The following is a 16,728-nucleotide window of genomic DNA, read 5'->3' on the forward strand; positions in this document are numbered from 1 at the left end:
TGTATTTATTTATGTATTTAATTATTTATTTATGTATTTATTTATGTACTTTTGTGTGAACAGATTCGAAAGTTGGTTGTTTTGTTTTGCTTTTGTTTTTGTTTTTGTTTTTATTTATTAATATTTAAAAAACGCAGCTGAACAAGCCCCAGAGGAACTGTAAGGCTATGTGACTGAACTTTGTTCCGTTTACCTTTCAGTAAAGAAAATTTGGGTTTTTTCACCATGCAATTCTAAAGAAGTGGTTCTATAGGTAATAGATTATGGTTTTAAGTACTCGCTTTCTACTTCGCTGAGTGTCCTGTCATGTTTGTGTCAGCTTTTGTCTTTACATGGATGGAGTTTCGGGTGTTTGTGTGTGGAGGGAGGGAGGAAGAAAGAGGGTCGACTGTATTATTTTAGCCAATGTACGATCATTGTTTTATCATAGTATTATTATCATGAGAACGCAAGCCTAGAACTCTGTGCTGGAGGGCGACGTTAGGTGCCCTTTTGTTGCAAATGACTTGTATCAATTTGTCTTAACAAATCTATATTTTTGGTAAACACCTGTTAGCTGTATTCTTTTAAAAATCCTTAATAAACATACATAAAATGATCCAAGTGGGTGATTTGTACAGACTTGTAAAAGTAAAGTAGTAGTATAGTGTTTTACAGCTGGGGCAGTACATGTATTATGTATCACGTGTAATAGCAAGTGCGTTGTTAATTTGTTTCTAATCGTAACACTATCTTTATTGAACGCATGTTTTGAGAACCTTTAGCGACAAAAAATGAGCTCACTATAATATATGAATTTCTTGTAACAAGTTTTTTCCACTAAAAAGTGTCATTGGTGAGCTGTGACGTAGGCCACATGCGTGTACAAAATGTGTGTGAGAAGCGGGAAGTGCTGTGAACAATCCCATTTTCCGCGTGGAGGAGATTTAAAGTATTTTATATTAATTTATGAAGAAAAGTTGTTACTTTTTGTATCAGTCTTCAATTGTTGTTGAAAAATATGATTAAGTTAAGACAAATTGAGACAAACTGCTGCGCAAAGTATGGACGACATTGATTCTCCCGTCCAAGAGGTTTATTGTTTATGAGGATAAGTTGCGCCACGAATTTTGGACATCAGTCTAGTGTGCGCGGTGAATAGAGCAGCTGGTATTGTGTCAGAATTGAGGGAAATGAAAGCATGATGTGAACTGTTCTTGTGTGTATCTTATCTGTGGAAGATTACGTGCGGGAGGTTTACATGTACTGTGTTTACCTCTTGTTCTGTGCAGGGTTCGATATTTTGTGCGTGTGTTTGGGCTTGTGTGTATGTCTTTACGAACGAATGCGTGTGTGCATGCGTGCGTACGTGTGTGAGTGCACGCGTATATCAGGGCGAATGAACGTAGATACCATTTATCTCACAACGGAATATATTCATGTTGACAAAGTGATTACGCTAGACGTGTCATAGTTAGAGGGGATAAAACAATATTGCTCTCCTGACTTTGAGCTTCACGTAAGTAATGTAAACAGTTTATTGTTTGACAACCTTTGAACTTTCAAGATAAAACATCTTTCTCCGACTGTTATTTTTTAACCATGTTTGCTTTTAACTCGTCGAAAGTTTACGTTTGTGTTAGTTTCAAATTGCTAATCAAAAAGGAATTGTTCAAAATACAAACTAAAACATTATGACTTGACTTATAAACAAAACCGTTTCAGATTTGTATCTCGCGTGCATCTCCTTAAATGGGAATTATGATTATTTTGCCAACATTACAGTTGTTGTTTATGATTGACTCCAACACATGACCTCAGACTTCCAAAACATGGCGGTCTATCATGATATCAGCAAACAACAGACGGCCATCACCGACGAAACCGTTTCTCACGTCAGGCTAGACCGGTGCTGATGAGCAATTTGAAACTAAGATAAACGTAAACATTTCGCTGACTTGACCTTTTGTTAGGACATTATACATCCAACCGCAATATTCTCTGTTTTTTTCTTCTTCTTTTTTCTTCTTCTCTTTCTTTTTTTTTCTTTTTTCCCGCCAACCCTAGTCGGTCAGCTCTAGCCCACAACTAAGTACAGTGAGAGATGGTAGATCACGCGACGGGCCGCTCCGTGAGTACTGACGACATTCTTTGTTGTGCGAGTAGTTTACTTTGGGAGAGTTCGTTTAAAAAAAATTCTTTTCACATCATCTGAGGAAAAAAATTATTTCATAATTTTATTCTTCATTTTATTTTATTTTATTTTATTTTATTTTATTTTATTTCATTTTATTTTATTTCATTTTATTTTATTTCATTTTATTTTATTTTATTTTATTTTATTTCATTTCATTTTATTTTATTTCATTTTATTTTATTTTATTTTATTTCATTTTATTTCATTTTATTTCATTTTATTTTATTTTATTTTATTTTATTTCATTTTATTTTATTTTATTTTATTTTATTTTATTTTATTATTTTATTTTATTTTATTTCATTTTATTTTATGTTATTTCTTTGAATGTGTTTCTTTGTGCTCTAAGACCTGAATATATCAAAGATTGTCCTGTCTGAGCCTAGGCCTACTTTTTTTTAGACACGAACTGAAACATCTCAACCAGCACCAGTGTCGTGTCATTGAGGAAGTCGATACTTTGAGGGGAGGGGGGGGGACTAGAATGTCGTCATGTGCACAGGCTTGCGGTCGCTGGTCTCATGTGTTTTCACGTGAAAAGTACTTTTTTTAAAAATTGCTGGACAAAAAAGTGCCTCTTTCTGTCTTTTTTTTAAAGTTTATTCTTTTTAAAAAGATGTGCTTGTATTCATGAATTTATTTGTAGCCAGGGGGCACACCTACCTCACGTGTTGCATGATGGGATGATCACATTGATCTTTTCTGGAGAAAAAAAGGATGACACATTGAGGTAACACTCAGTATCTTATTAAACCTAAATTATACCAAATGTGATTCAAACTCTGGCCTGGCTCTCTAACGTAAGAAACACGGCACTCCAGATATTGTTATAAAACTATTAGTGGGGAAATCTTTGGGTTAGCTTCACTCACAATCTCGCATTCACTCACAATCTCGCATCAGTAATACACCGGCACTTTCAGGAAAGGTGACCAGGGTGGTGAGGGGGTTGGGGGGGGGGGCTGCATACCTACCTAACCTACATGAGTACTCGCTGATGTACTTGACACCAACATGTTGTTTTTCTTAAAACCTGGATTATTTTGTACCTGCATGACAACCCTATCGTCAGGTGTCGTGTGCTCGTATGGCAGTATTGTACACATAAAATGTAGAGGTCGTTCCCACATTATACCCGGAATGGAAACGTTGTTAAAAAAAAAAAGCCATGGGTTTTCCTTCTTCTGGTTCATGTTGCTTCGTACGTAAAGAATCTTTCGCGACATTATTTTGTGAACATGCGGATATCCTTTTTGTGAACATGAGTATATTCTTTTTGTGAACATGCGTATATCCTTTTGGTGAACATGAGTATATGCTTTTTGTGAACATGCGTATATCCTTTTTGTGAACATGAGTATATTCTTTTTGTGAACATGAGTATATCCTTTTTGTGAACATGAGTATATCCTTTTTGTGAACATGAGTATATTCTTTTGTGTACATGAGTATATCCTTTTGGTGAACATGAGTATATCCTTTTTGTGAACATGAGTATATTCTTTTTGTGAACATGAGTATATCCTTTTTGTGAACATGAGTATATTCTTTGTGTGAACATGTCATTGTGTATATCCTTTGTATGAAGCACCAGTGTGCGCCACTATGCAACAGTATGTCCTGATTACATGTACCAGATTTACTGCCGTGTCTTTGCTAAGGTATTATAATCTCGCTTTTATGACACTTGGGAATTGTGCAGAAGTCACAACCCGTATCTACTTTTTAGGATTTTTTTTTCTGATATTTTAAATTCGAACAGTTTTTAAGTAGAGAAAATACCGCTGCATTTTCAAAAACATAACGTGTTACTTTGGAATGTCCAACGGTTTGTGGAAGTGACGCAGACTCCTGCATGAGAGTAAATTGTTCCTTCCTCTAGGGCTATACTGAGGTCCACAATTCGAGGCGCAACTTATCCTCAAATATCTAGTGAACGCGTGAATCAATGTCATTCATATTTTGCATAGCAGTTTGTATCAATTTGTCTTAAATAAATCATATTTTCCCAGAACAATTGGGGATAGATTTAAAAACTTTTCTACATTAATTTATATAAGATATAGTCCTACAAATCTCCTTCACGCGATAAATGGAATTGTTCACTGCACTTCCCGCTTCTCACTCACATTTTGCGGACACATGTGGCCTACGTCACAGCTCACCAATGATACTTTTTAGTGGCAAAACTTGTCACAAGAAATAAATCTTATATAGTGAACACAGTTTTTGCACTAAAGGGTCCCTAGGGCCAAAACATACGTTCAATAAACGTTGCCTCGCAATTAGAAAAAAATGACGGACTTGTTTTTAAAAGTGATATCGTCCCAGCTGTAAACCTTTTAAATCTGTAGGAAACACCCACTGAGATTTTTTTTAAAGTATTTATTAAGGAATGTTCTAGAATTTAGCTAGAGTAACATGTGTTTACAAAAATATAGTCTGTTAGGACAAATTGGTACAAGTCACTGTGTAAAAGCTGGATAGTTTCTGTTGGATAGTTGAGGAGATATTTGACAATAAGTTGCGCCACGAATGTTTGACCCCACTATAGCCCAACTTACGAGTACATGTGAGTTACTTTTCAACTGTCTGTGTTGGGGAGAGCGACTTTTGCGACATCCGTTCAGTTTTTGAATGAATACAAAGTGTAATGGTGAGTCAGGGTAACTGCTGGAGATGATGTTATATCTACGTACAATTATTGTTAGCATTATGTCTGCTGTTGTTCTACTCCGGGTGATAGTTATCTTTGTACATTCCTTGAAAGCATATTATGTTCTATGGCAATTATGATAAAATGTCAAATCTTCAACAAAATATATAATTATTCAAAAGTTTGGGGGTTTTGTTGTTGTTGGTTTTTTGTTGCTGTCGTTGTTGTTGATGGTGGTGGTGTTGTTTGGGTTTTTTTTGTTGGTAGTGGTGGTGGTGGTGGTGGTGGTGATGGTTTTGTTGTTGTAGTTGGTGGTGGGGGGGGGGGGTTGTTGTTGGTTTTTGTTGTGGTTTTTTGTTGTTGTTGTTTCGCTTTTGTATCGTTCACTTTGGACGAGACAGTCACAACGTTATTCTCTCCAAGACTGGGTTCACTATGGACGAGACAGACACAACATTATTCTCTGCAAGACTGGGTTCACTATGGACGAGACAGACAGACACAACATTATTCTCTGCAAGACTGGGTTCACTATGGACGAGACAGACAGACACAACATTATTCTCTGCAAGACTGGGTTCACTATGGACGAGACAGACAGACACAACATTATTCTCTGCTAGACTGGGTTCACTATGGACGAGACAGACAGACACAACATTATTCTCTGCTAGACTGGGTTCATTTTCAGTTTGTCCAAAACCAACAAAGTGCAGGTGCGTAAATTTGGATGACAAGGATGAACTTTCACACTGTTTTGGTGAACCACAATGTCCTGGCCGCGCCAGGCTTCCACCGTGTGACTTAACTTGTGAGTCTACCAGCCTAATGGTGGCGTCGGTGGCCTAGTGGTTAGGCTCTCGGACTCACAACCATAAGGTCGTGGGTTCGAATCCCGCCAGGGGCCCGACGTTGTGTCCTTGGGAAAGGCACTTTACACGAATTTTCCTCACTTCACCCAGGTGGGAATGGGTACCCGGCTATAGACAGTAGACAGCGAAAGATCTTGTCAGTTTGTTAGTGTTTGAGCGCTTAAGGTACACCACGGCAGCCTAAAAAGTCGATTTTGGTATCCAAAACCGATTTTTCGATTTTGGACTATTTTAGTAGAGCAACATCTGCTTTATCGATTGGAAATATTTTCAAGTGTCCAAAACATCTATAAAGTGCTCACATATGCCATGTATTTTAACATTGTGTGGTAATAGAATGGTATGAATTCGTGTTTTTTAAAGTTTTCTAAAAACTATGATTTTCTTAGGGGGGTGGGTCACCTTGGCAGAGATATTTCTAAAAGTACTCGTCGCAGCGGAATCCAACTTTGCATGACTGTTTCTAGATAATATGTTTGCAACGTACTAAAAGATTATTGTGATATTGTAATAAGTCTTCCGTCAGTGTTAAAAAGATTGGCAGTATAACTCTGATTTGTGATCATGTTTTTGTCCAAGTATCGTATATGACACTAAAAGGGCAGTTACAAGAAAAGTATGAGACTTAGGAAAGTAAATCTTTAGTACGTTGCAGGCTGTATATACACAAACTCTGTGTGACAATATCAAGGCTGTATCAATTCAATCTTTTTCAGAATCCCTGCCAACAATTTGCGCGAATTTTGGTCTGTCGAACCCTTTGCATCTAAAAAATTAAAAAAATTGACAGTGAAATCATATAGGGATAGTGTGTTTCTGTTTCTTGACCCATACTGGTTATTGGGAATCCCAGTACACTTAATTTAGAGCCCAAACAAAAATTTTCATTTCAGCTGTACCTAGTTCACCAGCTGCTTGCGCTGTATGCTTCACTGGAAGCTGAGAATGTTTCGGAGTGTTCTATGGTCTGCTGGGGTAATAATATAGTGTAAAGCGCATAGAGCCTGCTGTTGAGCGGGGATATGCGCTATACAAATGCTATTTATTATTATTATTAATGATTAAGTACTGATGTCATGAGAGAGGGGGGGGAGAGAGAGGGGGGGAGGGGGAGAGAGAGAGGGGGGGATGGGGAGAGAGAGGGAGGGGGGAGGGGGGGAGAGAGAGAGGAGGAGGAGGGGGGAAGAGAGAGGGGGCGGAGGGAGAGAGGGGGAGAGGGAAAGAGAGAAAGAGAGATAGAGAGAGAGAGAATAATCATCATACAGAATATTATACATGTACCATACTCTAAGCTATCGAATGAAAGGGGGGTAGGAATAAACGGGGGAGGGGGGGAGGGTGGACAAGTGGTTCAAAATTAATAAACGGGGGGAGGGGGTAAAAAAAAGGGGGGGGTGGCACATTCAATCCCATACTCTTGTACTAGTAGGAACAAATCTGTTTTATTTCTATTTCAGGGAATAAAAGAACAAGAGATCGTGAACTTTTAGAGATTTTAGTAAGTTACTGTGACAACGTTTTCCCATTTAGGAACAAACCAGTTTCATTAAAAAATATAAACCAATGTACAAAAGTTTTTAAAATGCACAGAAAATTGAGGTAGCCAACCCGGTACTAGTACTAATACTAATGGTTATTTGACATTTACCACAAAAAAAAAAGAAGTTTCAATCAGATATCTAGATTCTAGATATAATGTTTCACATTATCGTCGGTCGTGGCAAGCTGGAAAATAATACACGAGGGGGTATGGAATGAGGAGGGGGGGGGGGTGTGCCAAAAAACTAAAAATTAATAAGCGGGGGAGTGGGGCGGGCGGGCGGGCGTTTATTCGATACCTTAGAGTACATGCCCTTAAAACCTCTACACCTAAATACTAAATACCTAGACAATTTGAATGAGAGGCCAACACCTTAACCTCTTGCCACGAGATATTATAAGAGTAGGCTTTGCCCCCCGCCCGTCAAAATTCAAAATATCCTACCAACTGAAACAGTTTAATGTATACAGCGCGCTCATATGACCTTGTTGAGTTGCGAACGCCGTAGAACACTTACCCCCCTACCCCCCCCCCCCCCCCCCCCCCAAAAAAAAATTGTTTTTAATACTTAATATTACATATAAAAATGGGCTAAGGGGGAATCCTAGGAAGTAACGCTCCACAGCTCGTAATTAACTCAGTTGTTCCAAGAATCATGTAGGCCTATAATAACGACGTTTTACAATTACCGGTAGCTCCAATGTTACTGTGGCGCTGGACACAATGTTTAGTTGGCCGTGTACATGTAGGTAGGCCTCACAATACAAAGTTAATTAGAGCTCACGGAAACCTCAGCGTTCATTTTATTTTAGCTCGAGTTTGACCACGGGGGTGATAAAAAATAATGTATTCTTTAAGACCCTTGAGCCAAAGATTCTGTCCTAAGCTTGGGCTGGACAAACAGCTGTTGGATCTTCAAGTCACCGGCGCGCGGAGATGACAACATTGAATGTTTCAATCTTGTGGCCCCTCTCACAACGTCACTGTGAATGCACTTTGACTTTTCCTTTCGTTTGAGTACCACTTTCACTATCTTGAAAGCAGAAAAAAGAAAATTATTATTTCAATTGCTTGCAGAATTAGAAAAGAAATGCCTTCGATTGATCTTTTTTTTTTCATCCCATACAATAACTCTATACATAATAAAACTAATATACGTGATAATACGAGCTGGCAAGCTGTTTTATGAAGTCGGATCACTTTCCTAATACATGTACCGGAGTCAAGAAGTCTATTAATCTACTTTTAACTTAAATTAATATGCATTATAATACATGTATAGACTCTCTGATACACGCGACTACTGTGGACACAAGGTAAAATGACCAAACTGGCAACCTGGGCGTGAATATTTCGCTTGTCTCCCTTGTCACTCATTGATTCTGTCTGCAGCTGAATTGATTCCTTCCACTCCTTGACTTCCGACTTCCGGCACATTCTTCCGTCTTCCATTTTAGCCTAGCAACGGTCGAAACACCACTCATCACAATGGTTCGTTCTTGTCTCTGTTAGATATTATGTTTAGTATTCTAGCATGTATGAATTTTACAAATTTATTGGTAGTTTAAGGAACCCTTTGCATGGTCCTTGCTAAGGCTTGCTCTGTTTCTTTTATGTAAGTCAAGTAGGTCTTGATCTGGCATATTTTATCTTGGCTGTCTGCCATTCTTCATCATTGTGAATGATTCACTACACAATTTTGTTTAGATTCGCAACGACCTAGCAGTCATAATGGTTTACATGCCCAATTTTAACTATTAGTTGTTAGCCCAAACTGCACCCTGACTTCTATTTGTTTTGGGTATTTTATTCCAGCATCCCTGCTCTTTGTTCCAGTGGGGTTGTTGTTTTGGTCGTATCATTTGTCGTATGTTTGATGAACATGACTTGTGACTTGTCGATTGTTCCCTTTCCAATCTGAATCAGAATCACAACTTAGCATTGCTTCCAATCTTCTGTATTTTTATGGAAATCCGTACTTTCTGACAGTTCCGTACTTGCTCCCCCTTCATTATCTACTCCATCAGTATAAAAGTGCGACAACGTAGGGCTACCAAAATTAATTAGCTAAGGATTCATACTCGCCTTTTGCATTCATCATGTATAAGTTCTGGGCCTCTTTGAACATTAGCAGGCCACCACTGGATTTACTCCGGTAGCCTCTAAGTCCTAGGGCGCGCTGGATGATGATAGAGGGTGTTAGAACAAGTAACAGAAAGAAAGTGGCTATTCTCACCCGCCCGGAAGTTCTCGCAAGATCAACTCCTCCCCTCTTCTCTCTCTCTCTGTCTCTTTCTGAATACTGTCTATCAGTGTGGACGATCAAATTGACCAAAAAAAAGTTTTAAAATGATGTTAAAACACAAAAGTAAATTAATTTGGTTGTCTACAAAGATGCTACGGCTATTTAACTTTTCGAATCGAGCCGAACTACGCGGGTCGCCATTTTGTTTTGCCCGGAAATTCTCACGCTACTCCTCTCTCTCTTTCTCTCTCTCTCTCCACTGCCCACAGACAAAATTGTACGCTTTTAGTAGGCTACAGTTGTAATGGAACGTTTGTTCACGGCACAGAATTCTACAATTTTTCTGTTATCACAGTGTAGAATTCTGTGGTTTAGGGTGAATGCAAAATTTGGTGAACGCGCACCGGGTGAGAATAGCCACAAGACTCGCCTGCACTATTCTCACTCCGGGTGAGAATAGAGGTGGCCTAACAGAAAAGGTGGGGGGGGGGTGTACGGAAATAAAATGCCATAGAATCTACATTCACCAAACATGTGAAAGCAAATCAGCATAGCTATCTATCATATACATAATCCATAAATTTCTGAATGTGCAGCTTTTTATTTGAAAGCAATATACCAATTTTTGTTTGAGTATGTATGATATTTATGCTGAGTCCGGTTACATCGTTTTGTTGATGCAAGACCGAAAGAACTAATTCTCTTGTTTTTCCCCAAACCCACGCTTTGACAAAGTGAAACTAGATGTTTTCATTTCCTAAATCCTTTCCGAGTTTTTTAATAGCTGTAAAAAGTAATAATAAATGACGGATTGTATTAAAACGAAACAATACTGAGGCTACCTATCACAGCCGATATATCGGCAATACGTCCACAAAGGGTGTGAACTGGCGCTGATATATCGGCAATACGTCAGGAAAGAGTTAAAGACAGAATCACAATCAGAAAGATACCTCTTTGCAAATTTATCTAGATCTAGAGAAATCATCAGTGCGATGATTCTATGGGAACGTGATAAAGGCCACGATGAAAGAAATTTATGCTAAAACTACTAAAGTCAAGAATATTTTGAAGTACTGTTTCGATGTTGTGACATTGAGGAAAATTAGGGTACGCTGGGTAACTGTATTGTCAAGGTACATGTCTATTCATTATTCCCAGGTTTGCCTTCTGTCAATCATTGGTGCAATGACAATCTAAAAGAATCCTAGTAGCAATGGTAAAGGAAACCTGCTTTTAAACATTGCCAGCAATGGGAAGATAGGTGAAGAAATCAAACAAGTTAAATCTTGGTGAAAAAATAAGTTTATGGGTTGTTGGCAATCTCTTCTAACAACAGGCTCCCAAAAGCCATTTTCAACCCTCTTAATTATTCATCCATAAGCCAAAAATAATAAGTAGCGAATGAGTTATAGCACTAAATGTCAATTTCTTCGGTGGGCTTTGCCTCCTGAACCCCCACTGTTGGACGCACTGCTAGACAACTTACAATTTGTTGTTAGAGGTCTCTGTGGCTTCTTTTGTTGAAACATTTGACAGAAAATTACCTGCTTTTCTTGAAGAGTGCCCTTAAAAGAGCCAAGAGTTGCATGTTGTCAGTTTAAATACCAGGAAAGCATAAATATCTAGTCTATTATATGATGCCTTCAAAGTGAAAGCTCTTAATGATAATTAGCCATACTAGACCTCATTCACGTTGTGCAGCCTTAATGGGAAGTGCTTTTATCCATGAATGACCCACTTGCTTTTAGTGCGACGGTGTTTTTAGCCGAGCTCTGAGGTCTGGCTGGAAATTTAATGAAAATTCTACCTTTTTTTATATACTTGACAAAAGCTTTCTACAGTCGACTACGCTTGTACCAATGTCGTTGGGGGACCAGAAAAAAGATCGCTACATCCGAAATTCGCAACAGCCGTTGGAAGAAAAATTCAAGGGAAATGATCCCAGTACTCAACCTCACTGTAAAGTCAATATTGAGCTTCGACGCTTATCAATATCATGTAATTTTTTGTAAGGTTGTCAATAGTATCATGTGGGAGATTGCTGGCTAAGTGTCTGACTCCTCGTACTGTTGTGTGAATGTACGTAACGTTACTAGACATCATCGGGCTCATCAATGCTAGGCCAAAACTACGAGGGAAACTTCATTAAAACCGTTATATTTTTACTATAAACTATATGGACCGGAGATAAGAATACACATCACTACAGCCATCACGGCAAATGTAGTGAATTTGGTACAACCGTTTCAATTTGATTGAGTTTGTGTTACATCAGTGCCCGTTCCAAGGAAAAAGATAGCTGCGTCTGAAGATCTTTACAACCGCCGTCGCTACAAGTGGAGTGGACTATGTAGTGTTAATAACACATGAATGACCCTCTCAAAAGTTGATGTAAAGAGTAGTTACGGTAAGGCACAGTAACTCCAACCTACCCTTCCAGAAATGGTTGTTCTCAAGAGTAACGTTTTATTTATTGTTGGAAAAGAAAAAGTAGAGTTCAGTTTTTGAGTGGGGTTTGTTTTTGGGGTTTTTGTTCAATAATTTGCTTTCAAATTTTTCCTAATTCTGTTTTTCTCGCCCACAGTCTGAGGTTGAGGAAAGCTTGAAGAGAATCCAGGGCCACAAAGGTGTTATGGGCACCATTGTCGTCAACAGTGAAGGTATGGGAGTCCAAGAATTCAATCATTGGTTGTGGAGCTTTTAAAGAGCATTAGTTCAATATTACTTCTAATTTTGTATTCTGACATTGTCATCTGTCTGCTGATGGGAAAGACTTGCAAGTATATGTAAAGTAATTTCACTTTTTTGAAGTTCCAAAGGACCTTCTTGAAGTCCTGTTTTCATGTAATGATATTGAAATAAATCGCCCTCGGAAAAGAAATGAAAGTGGGGAAAAAAACATGTCTCGTCCATTGTTTATTTGATAAGTTGTTGAAATTATCTCTTTTCAAAAGTCATACAGTCTGTGCTGGCTTTAAGCACACCGGCCTTAAGCACGTTTCGGACTCAAGCACGCTAAACGACTCTTACTGAATTTTTGCGATATAAATTACACGCCTTTAAGCACGGTTACTTCGGCTTCAAGCACACTTCATTTACAAGACAGTCAATATTTTCATGATGACCCATCGAAGTTCGAACACAGTTTACTCCGCAGCAGTGGAGTGTGTCAAGAGAAACACGAAGAACGCAAGTGATGGACACTCACACTCACACGGGCGGAGAGGAAGGCAGAGAGATGCACACAGCCGCACGCGCGGACATAGGATCTAGCCTAGGCCTAGGGCAAAGCTACACACGACCCCCCCCCCCCAAAAAAAATACAAAGAGTCGGGTAGACGAGAAAGGGAGGCTGGCTGCGATTTCACCTTCGACCCTCGCTATCCATTAATCCTGATTGTGTATCACGCGCGAGGTGGGATGAAGGCGGTGGTATGAGTGGCACAGCGGGCAGTGGTACGCACAGGCAGTGTGTTACAGTAGGCCTAGTGTGCTGTATCGTGACTGACCGTCTAAATTAAGTTTTCATTTCCCATTCGACCACAAAACAAAAACAGTGCACACTTTTGCGGGACCGCTATAGGCCTAGTTACAAACAAAGGGAAATAGCACGTGGAATTTTCTACATGAAAATCTCTGGATTATGTCTACTTCACACTTAAGCATGCTTCGGCTTTAAGCACGCTTAAGCTTTCTCCCGATGACCGTGCTTAAAGCCGGCATGGACTGTAATATTGGGGGAGGGGTTTAATGTTCCCTTTGCCAAAACATGATTTCGCTCACCTGCCGGCAATTTTAGCGAGAATCTGTTCTGGGAAAAGTGAGATGGAAAAAGCATTATAAAATCAATCATTGTATAATTTGAATCAGCAGATTCTCCATTTGGTGATCAACTTTCCCCTCATCAGTTATATTTTCTCGCCTCAGGCATTCCCATCAAGACGACACTGGACAACTCGACCACCGTCCAGTACGCCGGCCTCATCCACAACCTGACCGCCAAGGCTCGCAGCACCGTCCGCGACATTGACCCGGCCAATGACCTCAAGTTTTTGAGGATCCGGTCTCGTAAGAATGAGATCATGTGTGCCCCTGGTGAGTTTACGGGACATCCTTCCATTGTCTTCTTAGAAAAGTACTTACCAAATATAGTGTGGTCAGTCTTTCTTTATTTTCTTTTTTTTTTGGGGGGGGGGGGTAAGGAGGTGGGGATGGGAAAGAAACAAATTGTAAATTAGTGCCGTTACCTCTCTTTTGTACTATCAGAAGTGAATTGAAACTGGCTGAATTGTGGTTTTTTGTTTTTTTTCGATGGACTCCACAGTCATTGCTTTCGTATTGGTCGAGATTCTTCGTATTTTTTACCAAGAAGTCAAAATGCAGTACTTCAGTACTTAGTTATTGTTTTATGAGTCAGTTTTTATCATCTCATATCTCTGTTGATTCTAAATGGTGTCTATAAATTTGTGATAAATGTTCTGAACCACAAAGATAATGTAAGGAAGGATTCATTTTCTATTTGGAGTGTCAATTTCTTACACCGAACTACCACAGTAGGCCCTCTTCTAGCTGTCTCAGGAAGAACAGGAGTTGGGCTAGAACAGAATTACAAGGAATTCCACAGCCTGATTTCTGATCAAATGTAGACCAAAAAGTCTTTGTCTAGTGGTAGGGATATCACATGGGTCCCGGTGTCCTGTCATAGCCGGCGGCCACTGTATCGTGAGACAGAAAGTCTGTGGCATGGGATTGGAAATTTTCATCATTTTCTCTTTGAAATGCACAATTGCTCAAGGAATACAGAGTACGTGATTGTTAATGGTCGGAGAATAAGAACACATGTTGTATTTGAAGTGAACATATATATAGGCCTACTATGTGTTTTACAATTTTTTTTTAACTTTCGTTAATCTTACTCAATGCGTTTGTGTGTTGTTTCAGAGAAAGAATTTCTTCTCATTGTGATACAGCAAGATGAACAAAGTTAGATCGGAGTCTGTGAATCTTCAGCCGGTACACTGCACAGCATGCCAGCAAGACCAAACTGCTTCCAACAGCTTTTCTCATTCTTTTTTTCACATCTTCTATCAACCGTTTGAGGGTTCTGGATTATGAGAATTGTTTTTTAATAAATTGCAAACTGCTTCTCTGGATTTGTTAGTGGTCTTTCCCCTCCTAAGTTTTTCTGTTCTTTACAAAACCTTATATTTTTGGGGGTTTGGGAAACTTCTCTCTAAAATTATGTTTAAGTTGGATTGAATACGACTGCTTCTTTTTTTTGTCTCTCGGCCATTGTTTTCTATGACATGTCCTGACTCTGTGAAGTGAAGGAAATCGACTTGTTCAGTTCAGTCGTCAGCGTGTCATTAGATTCTGGTTTGCTGCTTCTCTCCTCCCTCCTTTCATCTACTGTACTCTCAGAAGCTTCTGGTGTGGAATATTTCGAGGTGCGTAAATTCTATTGCTCTTTTTAAAAAACTCATTTTCTTCCCCTACTTATGACAACAAAAGTTAATTACAATCTGAAGGAAATGGGCCCATTGTGTACTCTTTTTTTTCTAAGCTTTACGTTTCGCCCAGATCTGCTTGGTTCACTCATGTACATGTATTTATAGTTCTTGTATCATATATATATTCATCATAGTCATTCTCTGTCACGTTCATCTTTCTTTGTATTGTACATTGTTCTTCCCCATGTAGCTTCATGTGGCTCGGCTATTCCTTGTGACTTGACAACAGGTCCCAAGAAACAAATACACCAAATATTTCATACTTCTATAACTTGTCAAGTGAAGTTTTTTTACAGTATTAATATTTTTATTAGAGCACTTTAAGTTGTCGTGGCAAGTGAACTATTCTGACATTCTGTGAGAAACTCCAGTTTGATTTGTAAAACCTGCAGATAAACATGTCTTTGCTTTATAATTTATAGTCTTTCAATTGACCAGCATTGGAATGCGTGCCTTTTAACTCTCTTTCTCTCGCTCTCTCTCTGTAATATACATATATGTTTTTGGCTCATTTGTGATTTCTATCTCTAAGATATTTCTTTTTTTGAAGTAGATGTGAAGAACATCCTTAATGATTGTCAAAAACAAAGAGTCCAAAGTGAGGGTCAAACGACGTCGGTCCAAAGTGAGGGTCAAACGACGTCCGTCTTATTGTTCTCTTCTCCCCTTGTGATTTATCATCTTGATTTAACATTTGCTGATTTCATCCTCAAATAAAATGTTTCATGCCACGCTTAAGAAAGGAGAGATGCTTGAATGTTTTCCCGTCGTGTCACTTGTTTCAGTTACACAGAGGGGCTGATGAAAGGGGAGATTCTTGAATGTTTTCCCGTCGTGTCACTTGTTTCAGTTACACAGAGGGGCTGATGAAAGGGGAGATTCTTGAATGTTTTCCCGTCGTGTCACTTGTTTCAGTTACACAGAGGGGCTGATGAAAGGGGAGATTCTTGAATGTTTTCCCGTCGTGTCACTTGTTTCAGTTACACAGAGGGGCTGATGAAAGGGGAGATTCTTGAATGTTTTCCCGTCGTGTCACTTGTTTCAGTTACACAGAGGGGCTGATGAAAGGGGAGAGGTTGACTTTGGATTGTGTGCTGTATGGTATCGCGGGAGTTTTTTCTGGGTAATCAGCTGAAACTATTTCTTGCTTCACGTCTTGATCCTTTTGTTTTGGACTAGATCTAGTTTTCCTCTGGTTGTATGGCAAAGCTGCCATTGAGACAGAATATACCTCAGACTACTCTGTTGAAAGGTTTTTGTGCAACACTCTCGCTTCACTGAGTTGTGGTGTCGATTTAAATAATGCAATATTCTTAAATAATGGCAAACACTTGGAAGGTCCTGTGACATGTTCTCTGACACTCTCAGCAATGGCTGGCGCGTTTAAAGGAGGAACATTTTATTTCTGTTTTATTAATTTAGTATGGGGTTTTACAGCGCTCGCAATTGCATAAGGTTATATGGGTGCTATTTTATTTCTGTACTACATTTGAATGGATTTAGGAAAATTTTGAATTCTGAATTCTCACTCATGTAGGGAGAGGAGGAGAAATGATTGCTGTAAAAGTATATGAAGAGCACAGGGGGAAAACGACGGTGGTCACAAACTGGAAATTGTGAGGGTGCCAATTTTAAAAGCTTGTGGATTCATAACTTCATATTCGTTTGACTGGTGGTTTATTGTTAAGTGTTGTTGAATGGGAAATCTAACAACAATAATCAACCA

At 39.0% G+C, this 16,728-nt stretch overlaps 2 protein-coding genes across 2 annotated transcripts in view; both read left to right on the forward strand.

Annotated features, from left to right (window-relative positions):
- LOC101860601 overlaps positions 1-8,233 on the forward strand; it is a 21,546-nt gene extending 13,313 nt beyond the window's left edge. Inside the window, exon 3 of the mRNA XM_035972259.1 lies at positions 8,131-8,233. Within this exon, the coding sequence (XP_035828152.1) occupies positions 8,131-8,233 (103 nt within the window). The remainder of the gene's footprint in view (positions 1-8,130) is intronic.
- A 395-nt stretch (positions 8,234-8,628) lies between these two features.
- Positions 8,629-15,740, forward strand: LOC101859040 (dynein light chain roadblock-type 2). Its single transcript, XM_005107770.3, has 4 exons — positions 8,629-8,735; positions 12,077-12,152; positions 13,420-13,587; positions 14,434-15,740. Exons 1-4 carry the CDS (start codon positions 8,733-8,735, stop codon positions 14,478-14,480), a joined length of 294 nt encoding a protein of 97 aa, XP_005107827.1. The 5' UTR covers positions 8,629-8,732; the 3' UTR covers positions 14,481-15,740.
- The last annotated feature ends 988 nt before the right edge of the window (positions 15,741-16,728 follow it).

The sequence above is a fragment of the Aplysia californica genome, unplaced genomic scaffold (genome assembly GCF_000002075.1).
Source record: "Aplysia californica isolate F4 #8 unplaced genomic scaffold, AplCal3.0 scaffold00629, whole genome shotgun sequence".
In the NCBI taxonomy this organism is placed as follows: Eukaryota; Metazoa; Mollusca; class Gastropoda; order Aplysiida; family Aplysiidae; genus Aplysia; species Aplysia californica.

What these genes read in the sequence shown, in the direction of transcription:
- LOC101859040 (XM_005107770.3), top strand. An exon ending in CATTGTCGTCAACAGTGAAG is followed by an intron (nt 12,153 to 13,419) that starts GTATGGGAGTCC and finishes TTCTCGCCTCAG; the next exon opens with GCATTCCCATCAAGACGACA. An exon ending in TGAGATCATGTGTGCCCCTG is followed by an intron (nt 13,588 to 14,433) that starts GTGAGTTTACGG and finishes GTGTTGTTTCAG; the next exon opens with AGAAAGAATTTCTTCTCATT.